Source organism: Arvicola amphibius, chromosome 1 (assembly GCF_903992535.2).
Source record: "Arvicola amphibius chromosome 1, mArvAmp1.2, whole genome shotgun sequence".
Lineage (NCBI taxonomy): Eukaryota > Metazoa > Chordata > Mammalia > Rodentia > Cricetidae > Arvicola > Arvicola amphibius.
In genome coordinates, this window is record NC_052047.1 from 154,364,659 (window position 1) to 154,381,752 (window position 17,094).

At 44.6% G+C, this 17,094-nt stretch overlaps 1 protein-coding gene across 1 annotated transcript in view; it reads left to right on the forward strand.

Annotated features, from left to right (window-relative positions):
* The first annotated feature begins 348 nt into the window (after positions 1-348).
* The window catches only part of LOC119815310 (oxysterol binding protein), a 30,050-nt gene continuing 13,304 nt past the window's right edge, over positions 349-17,094 (forward strand). Inside the window, exons 1-7 of the mRNA XM_038331448.1 lie at positions 349-719; positions 5,346-5,554; positions 8,135-8,385; positions 12,483-12,681; positions 12,926-13,028; positions 13,295-13,349; positions 13,537-13,668. Of these exons, the coding sequence (XP_038187376.1) occupies positions 364-719; positions 5,346-5,554; positions 8,135-8,385; positions 12,483-12,681; positions 12,926-13,028; positions 13,295-13,349; positions 13,537-13,668 (1,305 nt within the window). The 5' untranslated portion in view covers positions 349-363. The remainder of the gene's footprint in view (positions 720-5,345; positions 5,555-8,134; positions 8,386-12,482; positions 12,682-12,925; positions 13,029-13,294; positions 13,350-13,536; positions 13,669-17,094) is intronic.

The window sequence follows — 17,094 nt, forward strand, 5'->3', positions numbered from 1 at the left end:
TCTCCCGTCCTCGGACTTCAGAAAAGCACCAATGGTTTTGTAGACCCGCTTGATTGGCTTCCCTTTGAACCAATCGAAAGCAGGCCTGGAAGAAGCGTCGCGCCCCGAGCTTCTCACTGGGCGGAGTAGCATGACAGGCCCGAGAGAAATGCCAATGTCCGCGGGGTCTTCCGCAAGTGACATTTGGCGGCACCAATCGCCGCCCTCCTTCCCGGCGGCCGAGCCCTCCTTCCCGCGGCGGGGCTGGCGGGGCGGGGACGCTGCGCGGCGGCGGCTGAAGCGCTAGCCGTGTTGGGCGCTCCGGGCGGCGGTGGCGGCGCTCGTAGGCGGTTCCGGTCGTGTCTCTCCGGGCGGCGGCGGCTTATGGCGGCGACCGAGCTGAGAGGAGTGGTGGGGCCGGGCCCGGCCGCCATCGCGGCTCCGGGCGGCGGCGGCGCGGGTCCACCCGCGGTGGGAGGCGGCGGCGGACGCGGGGACGCGGGGCCCGGCTCCGGGGTGGCGTCCGCGACGGCGACGGCGGCGGGTGGCTCGGGCCCCACGGCCGGGGGAGTGGCGGCGGGCGGCCCGGGCTCTGCACCGCCAGCCGCGGGCTCGGGCGGTTCGGGCGCCGGGGGCTCGGGCTCTGCTAGAGAGGGCTGGCTCTTCAAATGGACCAATTACATCAAAGGCTACCAGCGGCGGTGGTTCGTGCTGAGCAACGGGCTGCTGAGCTACTACAGGTAACTGCTTCCGGGGCGCCGCGCTCACCTGGCCTCCCCCCCAAGTGCAGCCCACGGACCCGCGCTGTCACTCTTGGCCGGCCGGCTTCGCTGCCAAGGTCGCTCTGGGTTCCTGTCTGTCACCTGTATAGGTTGACAGCTTGCAAAAGTCAGAACCTCCCGATTTGACACGCCGCTCCTGTCCCTGCCATCACCAGTCTCTGGTGCCTCGTCTGCCTCCATCCCCGGGTCTTTCCTGTCAGCAATTGTTTGGAGAGCATCTGCTCTGCCATTGTATTTCCGCTACCACGTGGGTGCAATCACTAATTCTGCAAGTGAGGCACTGTTATGAGGCTGGAGAGGCACAGACCCAGCCCGGGCACTGCCCCTCGGGAACTTACAGTGAAAGTTCTAACTCTTAACTTTTTGTGCCCAGTCTCTAAAATTAAAGGTTCCTGGTACACTCTCGATAGAGCTACCCTTGCTTGTTCACTCCACACATTCAGACAGCAAAGCACCACGGACGGGGAGACTTAGGGATTCCGTCCACCATATGTCTTACCTCTCCAAGCTTGCGCTTGCTTTCTCGATCTGGACAGCCGAGAATGGAGCTACCATAGCTTTGCTTGTGCTTGCCCCACCCCCTCCCGCAGGAATGATTGTCTTATCCAGCAGTTCCGTGCTCTTTATAGTTTTACTTAAGATTGAGTTTTATTAAAGGAAGAATGAAATGATTATTAAAGTTTTCCAATGCTTATTTTGGTATTGTTAATGTATACTTACCGTGACTCATAACGTGGTCATAACATGTCACTCTATGGGGCTTATATTACTAGACAGAGGAGACAGAGGTGTTGAGAGGTGATTTGGGGATAAGTCGTAAGCATTCCCACTGGCTGGGCACTGTGGCTGGCTGCCTTACATGCTACATTTCATTCAGTATTCATAGCTCTAGCTCCCTGGGAGTTAGGACATGTTCTCAGGTTCCTGACAAGGAAGCAGACTTAGCATTGGTAGCTCTCCCAAGGTCTTGGAAAAATCAGGTTCGAAACTACAGTTTATACCAATATAACCTAAAACCAAGGTCAGTGCCACATGAACCAATTAGATACAGAGATAATTAAAACAGTTTATGGATTATGGTTCTAATGTGTTTCATGCAAAAAGCACAGAAGTATACCGTAAGAGGAATTTGCTTAGTATAATTCCGTTTCTCATTGAAATCCCTTCGTAAAGGCCATCCAGTTTGGGAACCCAAGCCTCTGATGTAGAGCAGAGGCTCAGCCTGCATTTCTTTGTAGTGTCACCAGTAGTCACTGCTACCAAAAGGCTCAGGGCCAAGTAACTTTCTCCTCAACAGCATTGGCTTGTCTTTTAGAGACCTTTAAGGAGAGTTTGAATTGGAGGTTGTTGTGGGGCCATTCTTATCTCTTCTCAGCCACAGAAGATGCCTTAAGATAGTTCCTCCTCTGTTTATGCAACGTTAATTGTGAGTAGGTGTATTTGCATTGCTGTATTCTGAATTAGTTTTAATATAGCCCTTCTGCTCTTATAGAACTCAGTTTAGGGTTATAAGATACATCTGAAGCTTTAGTTTGACCCACAGTTTTTTCCCATCTATTCAAGCTCATATCTTGTTTTAATTGACTGTTATCCTAATGTTCAGTTGATTCATATCTTAACTTGGTTCATAAATCACTGATCCCCCCATTTTCAAAAATTGTTCATTAAGGGTTGGGCATGGTGACAACAAGACTTTAATCCCAGCAAAAAAGCAGAGGCAGGTAGAGCTCTGTGAGTTTGAGGTGTCCTGGTCTCCATAGCAACTTCCAGGACAGCCAGAACTACATACTCAAAAGAAATGTGCATTATCCAAGGATTTTAATATTGTATGGTCTTGGCAGGAGAGAGAGCTCAGTAGTTAAGAGCACTTAACTGCCTGTACATAAATGCAGGCAAAAGACATAAAATAAGCCTGGTGGTGATGGTGGATGCCTTTAATCCAGCACTTAGGAGGCAGAGTCAGGCAGATCTTTCTGAGTTCAAGGCCAGCCTGGTCTTCCAGGGCAGCCAAGGCTACACAGAGAAACCCTGTCTCTCAAAACCCACAACAAATAAAAACCAAACCCAAACAAGTAAACAAAAAGCTCCATATAAAGTAATTCAAAGAAAAATTAAAAATATTCTATGGCCTTTTTAATCCAGTCAAGTTTTTGCATGATCTGCTTTGCAGGCTACTTCACTGTTTAGACTCCATCTTGATCAGTATTGACCTTGGACATTAATAACTTACCTGTTGCTGTTCCCCTCATATCTGTTGCTACTTTTACCTTCTTTCTCACAGTAGCTGACTCTGTGAAAACTCCTTCCAAAACATACTAAAGTATGCCATTACCCTGTCCTTGCTAACTAGGATAGTCCCCCTCACAAGCCAACCAATCAACAGTGTCCAGTTTATCTGTCTGTGCATTACCCCACATCTCCAGAGTTTCCATGAAGTACCGCCTTCCTACAGCATTGGCAGTTTATTCTTCCTAGTAGGGTGCCTGTGATCCCATCTCTTTCCTGGAATGACTTAACTATGTTATTCCTCCTCTGATTGTCAGACGTCCAAAAGCTACAGTCTCTTTAAGTATACCATTTTTAAAATACCTTTCTCCTTCATAGACCCCATCCTCTGATGACAGAAGAAGAGACATGAGCAAGCCTTCCTTTTCATCTTTCTTTTGCTTCTTTACTTAGATGCCCCATAACTCTCTTACACAGGATCCCAGCTCTCCCCAAAACACCCCAGGCTATAGTATTAGTTTTCCTTTTAGCTTCTAGAGATTAAATTACTGTTTCATCTGGCCTTTTCAGGCAAGGACTTTCTAGCCAGAAGCTAACCATGTGATATTGTAATGACTGAAGAACTTTGACTGCAGGCTCAGAATCTTTCCTGCATCTGTTCTAAACATTAATAGCCATAGGTATGTTTGTCCGAGCCTGAGTGCTGTGGTCAAGCCTGCCTCCCTCCCAGTGTTCCTTAGTGTCTGTTAAACAGCTATGGACTTTATATTATCCAAGGACCTTCTTTGGTGCATGAAGACAGTGGAGCAGAAGAGACCCTAGGAGGCTGTTAGTGAAAGTGCCAATAGGAGGAATGTGCTAGAAGGCCCAGGTGTGAGCGCAAGCTGGCCTTCAGCTGTGGCTCTCTAATTCAGCCTGCATTATTCATAGTGTAACTGAAGCTTGGGGCTGGGAGGTAAGAATAGAAAAAGCAGGGATTCACATTACAGTGGCAGGTGCAGGGCGTGGAAAATGGCCAATCCTTTGAGACCCCCATCCCCACCCCGTGATCCCTTATTGCTCATTAGTATATTTGAGAAAGAAAGGTTAGACGAGATGAAATGAACAACAGCGGATCTGTCTTCAAGGGCAGTAAACAGACTCACTCAAACATCCTAAATCTTGGTGTCTGGGGAAGGGTGTGTGCCCTTCCTGGCATGTAGGAATTCTGGATGTGCCAGGTGTGTTTAGCTGTTTGGCTCTACTGCTTTGTACTGTGGCAGAGGACTTTGACCTCTTTATGTTCCGAGTTGGACAGGGAGAAGTGCAGTTTGAACCTGAACGTCCCTGGGCATAGCCAGCGGTAGTGAAGACATGAGCAGTTTTTCTCTGCATGCATGTAGTGCTGAGATTTTGATGTTTAAGGCGAATCTTGATATTTCTATGTCAAGTGCTTTGTAATTTGTTGTCACCAAGTAATGTTGTAAAGTTCAAAAGTTAGCCTATTAATAGAACTGTCAGTAGAGATTGGGGGAAAGTTTTACACCCAGTCCTCTTGAGTGCAGACCTGCTGAGTCTTTCCTGGCTATTAATAGGATGGCTTAGGAGTTCCCACCAATAAAAGTCTGGAACTTAGGAAACTGCATTTTCCAGAAAGAGTGAAATGCCTGGTTATTCTTTTGTGCTTATTCTTTCTTTATTGTCTCAGACTGGTAGTTATTCTTATTTCTTATCATTTGAGCCATGACCAATATTTAATAGTCTAATCACTTAAGATTTGCCTTTTATACACTTCTGCAACATAATCCTAAGTGTTGCGTGACAGTTCTCATTTGGGCTGATTTACAGTGTGGGGGTGGCTCAGTGTATAAAAATGGAGCTATTCTTAGAGAATGAGAGTGTCAAAAATTTTTGTTGCACAAGGTTATAAAGTGTTTTATAACTTGCTAAGTAAAAAGTAGTTTCTGTCTGCATTGGGCACGAGGGAACTTTGTCAGGTGAGGGAAATATTCTTCAGTTGGATTGTGGTTGTGGTTGCACAATTGTATCCACTTGTCAGAACTCATTCATTTGTACTTATTAACTGCTGAATTAATATTTCATGCAATTCTAGCTCAGTAAAGACTGTGTTTTTCAAACTAATGGGAGGAGGAACACTGAGGCAATAAAATCCGACTCACATAATGCTTATAAGCTTGGATGCTTTCCCACTGCTTCCCACTGTTTAAATTTCCAGGGCTGAGAGAACTATAACAAGACTTTGTTAATTCCTAACACTACTTAATTTTCAGAGTGCCCAGAGTTATGAAAGAAACTAGAAGTGGAACAGGACGAATGTCTGTTACCTTTCTGTTTAGCCTTTTTGTCTTGCTATGGCAGGTCCAAGGCAGAAATGAGACACACCTGCCGTGGTACCATCAACCTCGCCACAGCCAACATCACTGTGGAAGACTCTTGCAACTTTATCATTTCCAATGGCGGTGCTCAGACTTACCACTTGAAGGCCAGCTCAGAAGTAGAGCGGCAGCGCTGGGTGACAGCCCTGGAACTGGCCAAGGCCAAGGCTGTGAAGATGCTGGCAGAGTCAGGTATGGAGCAAAGGAACACTGGACCTGAGTAGCATAGGTTTTTACCCTTGACTGCAATGTATCTTTTGATTGTGTCTCGTACCTTGGACATCCCAAGCTTCTCATTGAATATTATTTCTCTTGAGTAGTGGTTCTAAACTGAGTTCAGTCCTGCATATATACACACCTGCTATTTGGTAATGTCTGGAGACATTTTTGGTTGAAATAATGCAAGCGGGGGGTGTGACTGGCACACAGAGACTAGAAGCCAAAGATACTGCTCAGTGCCCTATGAGGCACAGAACAGCACACCTGCCCTCCAAGAAAGAATCAAGTACCCAAAGTTGAAAAACTTTGGTACTAAAGTGCTTATGCTTAATTTTTTTTAAAAAGTTTGATTCAGGGTCTTACTAGTCGCCTTGGATGACCTGGAACCCCATCCTCTAGCCTCTGCCTCCTGAGTGCTAGGACTAAAGACATGCTTCCTATGCCTGGCTTGTGTTTTGTTTTTCATGTTAGTTGAGACATACTTATTTTATTACTAGCTCAGTATTAGGAATCCCCCCCCCCAGGGTTTCTTTGTGTAACGGTCCTAGCTGTTCTGGAAATCACTCTTGTAAACCAGGCTGGCCTTAAACTTAGAGTTTCACCTGCTCTGCCTCCCGAGTGCTGGGTTAAAGGTGTGCAGCCACCACTGCCTGGCTTCAGTATTAGTAATCTTACAGCTCATAATTTGGACCTTTGTATATTCTCTAGGCTGTTTTTTGTTGTTATTGTTTTGTGGTTTTTTTTTTGTTGTTGTTTTCTTTTTTTTTCTGGCAGTCTCATGTCCTAGGCTGGTCCAAAACTCACTCTGTCTGTAGTTTAAGATGACCTTGAACTTCTGCTCCCTCTGTCTCCACCTCTCAGGTGCTGGAATTTTAGGCCAGTTTCTGATAGCTTCTCATTTGTTAAAGTTGTAACAGAATCGACAGATACCTAATAAACGATCTTTTCTGGGCTGGAGAGATTGCCCAGTGGTTAGGGTACATCCTGTTCTTACAAAGGATGGGATTTCAGTTCTCAGCACTCATGACAGGAAGCTCACAGCCATTTGTGGCTCCAGCTCCAGGAGGATCTGCCATACACAAGCACAGTTTATAGTAGTAAATTAAAATTAGCTTTTGTTTTTCTAAAGAAAATGATAGGATTTGCCCTCAAGATACTGATAATCGTGCTGAGCTTGCTCAGTGGCAGAGAACTGAGATGTCAGCTCTGACTTACGCTTACCAGTTCCCATACTGTGCCTAATGTCTATTAAGTAATGAGAGGAAACTCTGTTACTTTATCAATTTTGTAGGGATGGCTTACATTTTGACCTTGAGCCCTGCCTCAGTTTAGCTGGGAGGACAGGTCCTTTCTTGTTCCTTTTGTTTAATCTGAAGGCTGATGTCAGCTCCACAAGGAGTGACACTGCTGGAGAAACAGTTTGCAGTGACAAACTGTTAAGTGCACAGCTGATGGAGAGAGGTATGGTACAGTTCCTGCTTGATTATGATCTGAGAGCTCTCTTGTTTTGCTTTTGGAGTGGCTTTAGGGTCAGATAAGTTCATCATGAAGTTCAGCTCTCCCTTGGAGAAAAATAATAAATAGAGCTTTTAGCGGCATAACCTATCTCAAGAAGCTGCTCTGCAAAACAAACACACAAACAGAAAAAGAAGCTGCTCTGTGGTTCTCAACCCATTTTGCAGAAGGCCTGCATGCCTCCCTAAAGAGAGTGGTGGCTTTACAGTAATAATTATTTTGGATTACATTGGACTTTTCAAGCTAATGTTTAAAAGTTTGTTGTTGGGGATGTAGTTCAGTTGGTAAGAGTGCTTACCTACTATGCCTGAAGCCTTTGGTTCGCTAGAATAGCTGGAGCTAGATGTGGTCACACCTTTCAGGAGTTGGGAGCACGAGTATCAGGAGTTCAAGGTCATCTTGGCTACACAGGGAGTTCAAAGCTAACCTGAGCTGCATGAGATGCTGTCTCAACAAAGAGTTGGAAGGTTTAGTTATATGTTCCTAATTTGAAGAGCTATCCAGTTTTCCATAATACCCTTTCTGTCAGTGGATCTTAAACTTCAGTATACATTAGGACTACTTTGGTCACAGAAACACAGATTCTGGGCCGGTGAGGGCACTTGCTAACAAGCCTGATGACTGAATTCCACTTCTGAGCCCTGCATAGTGGAGGGAGAGAACTGACCCCCACTATGTTGTTCTCTGACCTCTCTATATATGCATATGACACATGTACCCTACTCTTGCCCCATAAATATTATTCGAAATGCATGTAATTTTAAAAGAGAAATGCAGGTTTCCAGGCCTTGCCTCTCACCATCTGAATCCAAGTATCTAGGAGTGTAGCCTGAGACTGTGCACCTTTATGAAGTATGCCTTGAGTCTGTCTGCTGTAGGCCATGGGCCATGCTGTAGAGGAATCCTCTGGAATTGCCAGCCCTCAGTTGCTCAGAGTGCACATGGTGAAGCATGGTGGTTTACTTGGAGCAGAGTAGGTAGGGCTCCAACTCTCGGTCCTGATCCTAGAGGCAGAACTTAACCTTGGCATCCCTGCAGATGAATCTGGGGATGAAGAGTCTGTCTCACAAACTGACAAGACTGAGCTTCAGAACACGCTCCGAACACTCTCCAGCAAAGTGGAGGACCTGAGCACATGCAACGACTTGATAGCTAAGCATGGCACTGCCCTGCAGCGTTCCCTCAGTGAGCTGGAGTCCCTGAAGCTGCCTGCTGAGAGCAACGAGAAAATCAAACAAGTCAACGAACGAGCCACACTCTTTAGGATAACATCCAATGCCATGATCAATGTGAGTAAAGACGGTGTACCTCTGACTTTTTGACACTTCCCCTCTGAAATGTAATGCTTTCACAATGCTTGGAACTAACTGGTAGAGCAGCGACTGTCCTAGGTCTTGCTTCGATGATCAGGTGCTTTAGGTTTCCTTATCTGTTGCATGAAATAGGATTGGCTGCCCAGGTGAAGATGCTCTGCTCAAGTGGTTAGATGGACATTGCATCAGCCTGGGAGGCAGCGGTGCAACCTCCTTTCTCTGAGTGGCAGGGCATCTGACGTGCTATTACATATTGCTTGGTGCCTAAACTTCTTTTGTTTTTGGTTTTGCCTCTTTGCTCTTTTTTCTAAGCTTATCTGTCAGAGCTGAAAGAGCCTCTTGAATGCTTTACACTGTTGTGTTCTTTTGCTTCCTTCTTCCTTGGAGTCTGCATGGTAAGGCATCCTGCATGTGGAATGCCGAGCAGGGCCTGGCTCAAGCACTGCTGAGAACTTGTAATACTAGTTAGTTCAGTGTTAGCCTTTGATTCCAGAAAACTCCACTTAGCATTAGAAGACTGTGGGTAAATACAAAGCATCTCTGGCCTTACCGATGTATTGCTGGGTATGAAAGAATACCAGGTTTTACGATGCTGTTTTTCCTCTCCTGGGAACTGATTCTCACCTGACAGGTTGTTTTAGCTCCTCTACACATAAAAACGCGCAAGGACATTTCGTAAGTGAGACAAGTATTCTGTGAGAAACGGTTTTGCAGAGCTTCTCTCCCCATCTAATTAAATGGGTAAAGTTACCTCACGAGTGCCAGATTTCCCTTGTATAGGGAATGATTGTGAGAAGACCTAGTTTAGTTCCTGTGGTGCCTGAAGATCAAAGACCTTTTCCTGTGAGGAAGGGGAAATTCCATTTTCTCATTTTGTTTTTTTTTTTTTTTTTTTTTTTTTTTGTTGTTGTTACTTGATGGCAGTTGTGTTAGCTTTTATTTTAAATGTTGAACACCTTCATGGCTCTGATTTACCCCAGCCAGAAAGAAGACGAGTCAGGTTTTCCTTTTAGGAATTTCAGGAAGGTTAGCCACCTCCTAGGAGCATTCAGCAGTCAGTGTTGCTGCAGGTGTTGAGTGACCGGAAGCCTGGTAATCACACAAGCAGATATCCATGGTAAATCTGAAGACTTAGGTTTTGTGTTTATGGGTGTTTGCCCTGCATGTATGTCTGTATACCTCTTGTGTGCCTGTGGGGCTAGAAGAGGGCATTAGATCCCTGGGATTGGAGTTACTAGTGGCCACAAGCCACCATGTGCTGTGAAACTAACCCAGGTCCTCTGCTAGAGCCTTCCCAGTCCCAAATATGTATCCTTAAAAAAAAAAAAAAGCTACTCCAAACATCACAGTCACCTAAGAAGGATGGCTAATTGTTATCAACATCAGGTAAATACTCAACTGTTTGACAGTCTTCTTTTTTTTCCCTTATTCTAATATGATTTTTTTCCCTAAATAAAGCACCCCTGCTTTATAAAACCAAAGCCTTGCCTTAGCCTTTTCTCTTGTAAATTGCTCTTATGTGTTCTTTGGGGACTTACTCATCCTCAAGTTCTAGGTTATGTTGGGAATGATCTTAGAAGTCAGAACCAAGCTTTCAGGAGGGGAATGTAGCTCTGTGGGAGAATACTTGCTCGCATGCTCCAGGCCGTGGGTTCAGTCCTCAGGACAACACTGAGTCAGCAACAGCTTGGTGGAAGAAAGCTGTTCTTTCCCTCTTTGCTTTCCTGTCCACTGCCTGTGTCGCTGTTATCATCTAGTGGTTATCTAAAATTCACTTTTTATCCTGCGTTGTTATTTGTTTATCTTTCAGGTGATAATAGCAAGGCTTTAAATGCAGTGCGTGTGGTGACACGTGCCTGTTAATCTCAGTACTCTGGAGGCTTAGGCAGGAGGAACAAGAGTGCAAAGGCAGTCTGAGCAGCTGTGTGCTGTGACAGAGTAGACATCATAGGCAGCACTTGGAGGTGTTCAGCCTGTACTTGGAAAGTTAAAGAAGCTAGCACAGCATCCAAATGCTGAGGGATAATGAAATCTTCCTAAAAAGAAGGCAATTTTAATTTTTGAGACAGGGTCTCTCTGTGTAGCTCTAGCTGTCCTGGAACTTATGATGTAGACCAGGCTGGCCTCAAAATTACAGAAATCTGTTTGCCTCTGCCAGTGCTGAAATTAAAGGCACGTACTACCATGCCTGGTGGTTCTTGCTAAGTTTTAATTATTATCTGTAAGTATTATAAGAAGAGAATGGGGGAAGAATTGGTGGAGGCAGTGAAGTGGCGTATGTGGACCTGTACTCCTCAGTCTGGGAACTGCTGGTGACTGTTAGGTGAGGAAGTAGCTAGAGGTGAAGCTTGAGTGGAGGTTAGGGCAGTGCAGGTGCGGATGAGCGGGCTGCGGGTAGCCTACTAGAAGAGGCTGAGGCCAGTCTTGAGGCAGGCAAGCTGGTTACTGACTTACTGAATGCTTCCTGTGAGCCCAGTGTGGTCCTAAGTGCTGTATGTGAACAGTGACAACTCTGGGGTGGTCTCTGTGTTAGTCTGTGTTTACAGACAATGACTGTGAGGCACAGAGGCACGAAAGAGCTGTGACTTGAGGCTAGCCAGCCCAATTCTAGATCTGTGCTCCACTACTTCTGCTGTGGAGTGGTGGAAAGAGATTGCAGACTCCAGAATATTAAAGGAGAGTCGCTAGGACTTAATATTTGTATGTAAAGAAGGAAGCAACTCTGAAAGAGAGACACCCATAGGCTTGGACAGCTTGAAGGCTTTGGAACTGCTTTGTGATGGAGAAATTCAAAGGGGGAAACAAGAAGCAGCAAGAGAATGTGGTGAATCAAGCGTGAGAGCCATTGATTTTGGAGTACTCTGAACCGTTGAATAGGCATTTGGATATTCTGGTCTGAATCTCAGAGAGTCCAATTTGGAATCACTGATTTAGTAACCATTGGTGGACCTGTAGGCAATTGTTGAAACCATGGGAGCAGACATTCTAAAAGAACCTTTTAGTTTCTCTGTAACAGGGAATACACTTCCAAGCTTATATTGGTTCCTTCCTTCATTTATTAAGCAAACTTTATGTGGCCCCTGCTGTGTGTTAGGAGCTGAAGACCTGTAGATGAATAAGATGTAAAATGTATTCTAAAGTTGCTGGTGATCCCTCTGGAGAGATAGAAACCCAGTCATGATACAGCTGTGCGTGTGATAGGCAGAAGTATGCTGAAACTGGTAAGGACATAGAAGAAGCAACTGGCTGCTTAGGAGTGGGGGTATCACAGAAATTCCATTTCTCTTATAGGTCCTCTCCTTTCCTAGAGAAGGTGGCGAGGGAAGAGAGGTGCAGGCAGAGTGAGTAGCATATACCTAAGTAGTTAGGACTGGAAGGAGCTGTGTGTCCAAGAAATGGTGAGTTCAGTGTGGTTGTGTTGTACAGTACAGAGGTAACAGCGGCTGGGAGAGTAGTTGTGTGAGGGCTGTTTGTATTGTAACCGTAATTAGGATTTGATCCTAGCCTCGAGTCAGTAAAGGTATGGAGATAATCAGATGGGGGGGGGGGTAATTTGTTTTTCTCTCCCTCCCATCTTTGATTCACTAAGTAGTAGTCTAATTTTTAAGTTCAGTTGTTTCTGAAATGACTGAAATAAAAGCCAGGCCAAGTCACCCATCTCTAGTGTGAGTCAGTGCGGATCTGTCCTCTGTCTCAGTCCTCAGCTTTGGGTTTTGTCAGTGTAGCTGATTTATTGAAAGCAGTTTTCATACACTTTATCTTTTACCCAGTAGATCTCGGGTGCAGTTCACATGCCCGCCCTTTATGCTGCTGCCACTAATGCTTTGTCTGGCTTTGCTGCTCACTTGGTATTTGCTTGGTCCTCGTGACCAGGAAAATAGGAGAACTATGACAACAGTGTTCACTCTTTCCCCAGTCTGACCTTGATTGCAGCACAGAGCTGGCTGTCCCCGATACTGTGAAATAGCAGGAAGTATTTAATTGTCATATGCCTTCTCATGTTCCCAGAATAAGGTTACTTGGTGGAGACTCTGACTAGTTGAGGTGACATGACCAACACTTTCTCTGTACAGGCTTGCAGAGATTTCCTCATGTTAGCCCAGACTCATAGTAAAAAGTGGCAGAAGTCTCTACAGTATGAAAGAGACCAGCGTATCCGACTGGAAGAGACTCTTGAGCAGCTGGCAAAGCAGCACAATCACCTGGAGAGAGCCTTCCGGGGAGCCACGGTGCTGCCAGCAAACACTCCGGGCAGTGCTGGCTCCGGTAAAGGTGAGAAACCGAGCTCTTACATAGCTGGTCTGGTACAATCTGGGCGGCTTCTGCAGTTGACAGAACAAATTCTCCACAATTGGTGGCTCATGTGAGATGCATTTAGAGCTATTGGTTTCTTTTGGCTTTCCCACTGCTTTCAACCATTGTTGCCATGTTTGTTATTAGTATTTAAAAGAACTCACTGTGCCAGGCATTGGTAAGTGTAACCACAGAAAACAAATGAGGCTTTTTTTCTTTGTAGACCAGTGCTGTTCTGGCAAAGGAGACATGAGTGATGAAGATGATGAGAATGAATTTTTTGATGCACCAGAGATTATCACCATGCCTGAAAATTTGGGCCACAAGTAAGTTGTCCTTGACTGTTTAAGAAAATGAATGTGTATTTTTGTGATAAGACTGTTTCCCGTGAGAATCTGAGCTGGTAACAGTTGCTAAGATGTGGGAAAACTGTAGCACTTACACACTGAATTCTCCAGAGACCCCCAAATTCATACCCATTCTAAGTGTGTGTGTGCAGTATATTTGGCATTCTGCTTCATAAAGAACTGATGAGGACCAAACTTAAATTCTGGTCTTTGTTCTAATTCTCCTCTGTTTTTCATCCATGAAGACGTACTGGTAGCAATATCAGTGGAGCCAGCAGTGACATCAGCCTTGATGAACAGGTAACTCTTATTTGGAAGTTGTCAGCGTTGAGGGACTTTAGTTTTGATTCCCAAGAACTTGTCTGTGAAGTGCTAAGATAAATAGAAACTTTTGTTATTGTTTGTTAAGCATGGGGGAAGGGAAGGTTATAGATAGCAGATTTTTTGTTCTTTGTGGCTGATTGAATGGCTTTGTTTTTGCTTCTAGTACAAGCATCAGCTGGAGGAGACCAAGAAGGAAAAGAGAACCAGAATACCATATAAGCCAAACTACAGCCTCAACTTGTGGAGCATCATGAAGAACTGCATTGGAAAAGAGCTCTCTAAGATCCCAATGCCGGTGAGGTCCTTGGATACTCAGACTCAGTGGTACTCTGGATATACTGCAGCAGCTTTACACATGGTCTTTATTTCCTTGCTAGTCATAAACCATCCTTTAAGTCAGATTGTGTAGTACTGGCTATGGATCTAGTATCTTTCCAGATCATCTAGAGTCGGTTGCTTATTTTTGATAACATTTATGAGCAATTCCATGGCAGGCAGGTAGGCAGGTGTGAGACATGCACAGATAACACAGCACTGATACTGTCTTCAAGAAGCATATAGTGAAACCACTATATGGCTTAAGATGGCTTAGTCAGTAAAGGTTCTACCATGTAAGCACAAGAACATAAAAAGTCAGGCATGGTTACATTGGTGTCTGCCTTGGTATGCTCATGCACTCATTACACACATACACACACAACTCCCCCCCCCTCCCCAGTTAAAATAAAAGAATAGTAGCTGGGTGTGGCAATTCATGCTTGTTATACCAGCACTGGGAAGAATGACAAGAGTGAGACTAGCTTAGGCTACATAGTTCCCTGCCAACCTGGGTAAAGAGTGAGATAAGGTCTCACTCTTATAGACATGCACAGAAAAACAAAACACACGTAGATTAAAAGAGATAGTCAAGGAGAAAGGTGGATGGTATTTCTCCTCTTTTAGTGCTATGGGAAGCCCTATACAAAGGAAACAAAGAAATAAAAGTAGTTAATTAAACCTAGAAAATAAGGACCATCTCCATGATGAAGATGGATATTGGCCTGAGCATAGTAGTACTCTCCTGTGATCCCAACACTTGGGACATAGAGGCAGGAAGATCAGGAGCTGAGAGTCAGCTTTCACTACAGATGGAGTTCAATGCCAGCCTGAGCTACTTGAGACCTTGTCTCAAAAATAAGCAAAGAGATGGGATTTGAATTGACTTCCCTTCCTCTAACTACACTTTTCCTGTCTATCCATGCTCTTGTCAAGATCTTAAAACTGCAAGTGTGGTCATGTCTGTTCTCAACTTACCGTCCTTTAGTGGTCATCACTGCCTTGACTATAATCTGGTTCCTTAGTGGGCTGTGTGCTTTCTCCTGATGAGCAGATCTCTGTCATGAAGATTAGAGTCAGGATAGACCTCAAGTATTAGGCATTTTGCCTCTTCCCTTCAGGCATTTACACACACTGCTCTTTATACTTGAACTATGTTTATTTGTCCACCAGCCTATGGCACTTTGCTGTGACTACAGCTCTTTGTTGAGGATTTTGCTGTAGTGTCTCTTTAATAAACCTCTAGAGTATCTATCAGGGTAAAATATTGATCCCCTGTGCTCCAGGAAGCTCCACTGTTTGTGTCTGGCAGTGTTCTGCTTGCTTATTCATTCTACAAGTATTTTCTGAGTATGTCTAATTTGCCCTATGCAGTGCGAGTCTGTGTCTTACACAGACGTTTGGCTTATAGAAAGAAATCCCAAGCTACATTAATTTGAATCAGGAGTCAGCAAACTAAGACCCTGGGGGCAAATTTGGCTGCCATCTAAACAGCCATAAGCCAAGAATTATTTTTATTTTTTTTTATTAAGTGGTTGGGGAAGAAATCTAAAGGAATGTAATAATTCATGAGGTTACTGTCCACAAATCAAGCTTTGTGGGACAGAGATTCTCATTCATTCCTTTCTGTTGTAGCTGCTGTCTTGCTGTAGCAGCAGTGTTGAGTGATGTGACAGAGACCACCTGGTCCTGAAGGCTTAAATGTTTACTGTGTAGCTCTTTACAGAGGAAACAAAAACAAAGCAAACAGAAAACAGGCACCTGCCTTAAACAAATGTTAGCTTAACATTCTTATTTTGAAATCCAAAAGTAGGTTGTCCAGAGCTGATACCGCCAGTGTCAGTACCAAGTTTCTTTCTGTTTTGTGGCTCTCTACTTACGATTAAGTGCTGTAATTCATAGATCTGTAATGGTTTCTTGAGCCGTCAGAGGATTCTTTGCAGTCAGCTAGAGGATGGATAAGTAAGAGCAGGCTGTGCCTTTTAAAGGTACTTCCTGGAAATTGCACAATCCATTAATCTCTTGAATCTCTGTGGCCACAACTTACTTATCTGACCATAGCTACCTAGAGAAAAGTCTAGAAATAAAGACTTAGGGTGTGGGAGCTGCATGTTCTGTCCATAACCTGGTACTTGGAAGCAGAAATAAAATACCTCCTCAGCCTCTTGGTACATAGGCACCATGTCTTCATAGACTGTTTCTCATAACTAGAAACTGTGTTGTTACTATGTATGTCCTTGATACTCAGCATACAGCCTGACATTAACATTCAGCAAATACTAAAGTAATTAATTAATTGAGTCTCAAAAAACAAATAGGTTTTTATACACGTGTGTAAGGTTTAGTCTTTAAAAGAAATGATTCCTGAGGGTGAGAATGTAGCTCAGTGATAAGATTGCTTCCCTAGGATGTTTTAGGCCCTACATTCCATCTCTAGTACTACTAAATAATAATATTGATAATGATGGGATAGTAATAGTGGTAGTAATAGGCAGGCAGTGGTGGCGCACGCCTTTAATCGCAGCATTCAGGAGGCAGAGGCAGGTGGATCTCTGTGAGTTTGAGGGCAGCCTGGTCTACAAAGGAAGTTCCAAGATAGCCAGAGCTGTTACACAGAGAAACTCTGTCTCCAAAAAAAAAGAAGAAGAAGAAGAAAAAAAGAAAGAAAAAGAAAAGGAAAGGAAAGGAAAAAAATAGTGTTAGCAAAATAAAATGAAGGTTGACTTACATGAAAAGGATTTATTTATTTATTTTTCTGAGACAGGGTTTCTGTGTAGCTTTGGAGCCTATCCTGGAACTAGCTCTTGTAGACCAGGCTGGCCTCGAACTCACAGAGATCCGCCTACCTCTGCCTCCCGAGTGCTGGGATTAAAGGCGTGCATCACCACCACCACCACCACCCAGCTAAGAAAAAGTTCTTAATGAGCTTATATTAGAGAAACCTCCCAAAAACTGGTGTTTGGGAAACCTAAATAAAGGAGGACCACTTGCTTGAGCATTGAGCACCTTATAGGAATTAATAGGCAGGTGGACTGGAAAGGCAGGCCGTCATTCTTAGGATGTAGATTCTATTTATAAAGAGCTTCTGGGGCCAGGTGACCTACATCTTCTTTCCTTATTGATATTGCCATTAGCAGTGTGCAATCCTGTACCCTCCAGACAAGTCATCTTTTCAGGCAGCATTCTATCACAGGAGAGCTGGGGTCAGCTGGTTCTGTTCCTGCTGGACACTGCCAGTATAAGACAGCAGTAGGAGGTCATGGCTCCCTCTTAGGCATTTTTCTGACAACATCTGTGTGACTCTAGGTTTCACTAAACAGTCTTCCCTGAGCTCCTCAAGGTGCTAAGTTCTGCCGTATCCCTGCACCCTCTGAGGTGCAGTGATGTCCCTTCTTCATGTCCCCAG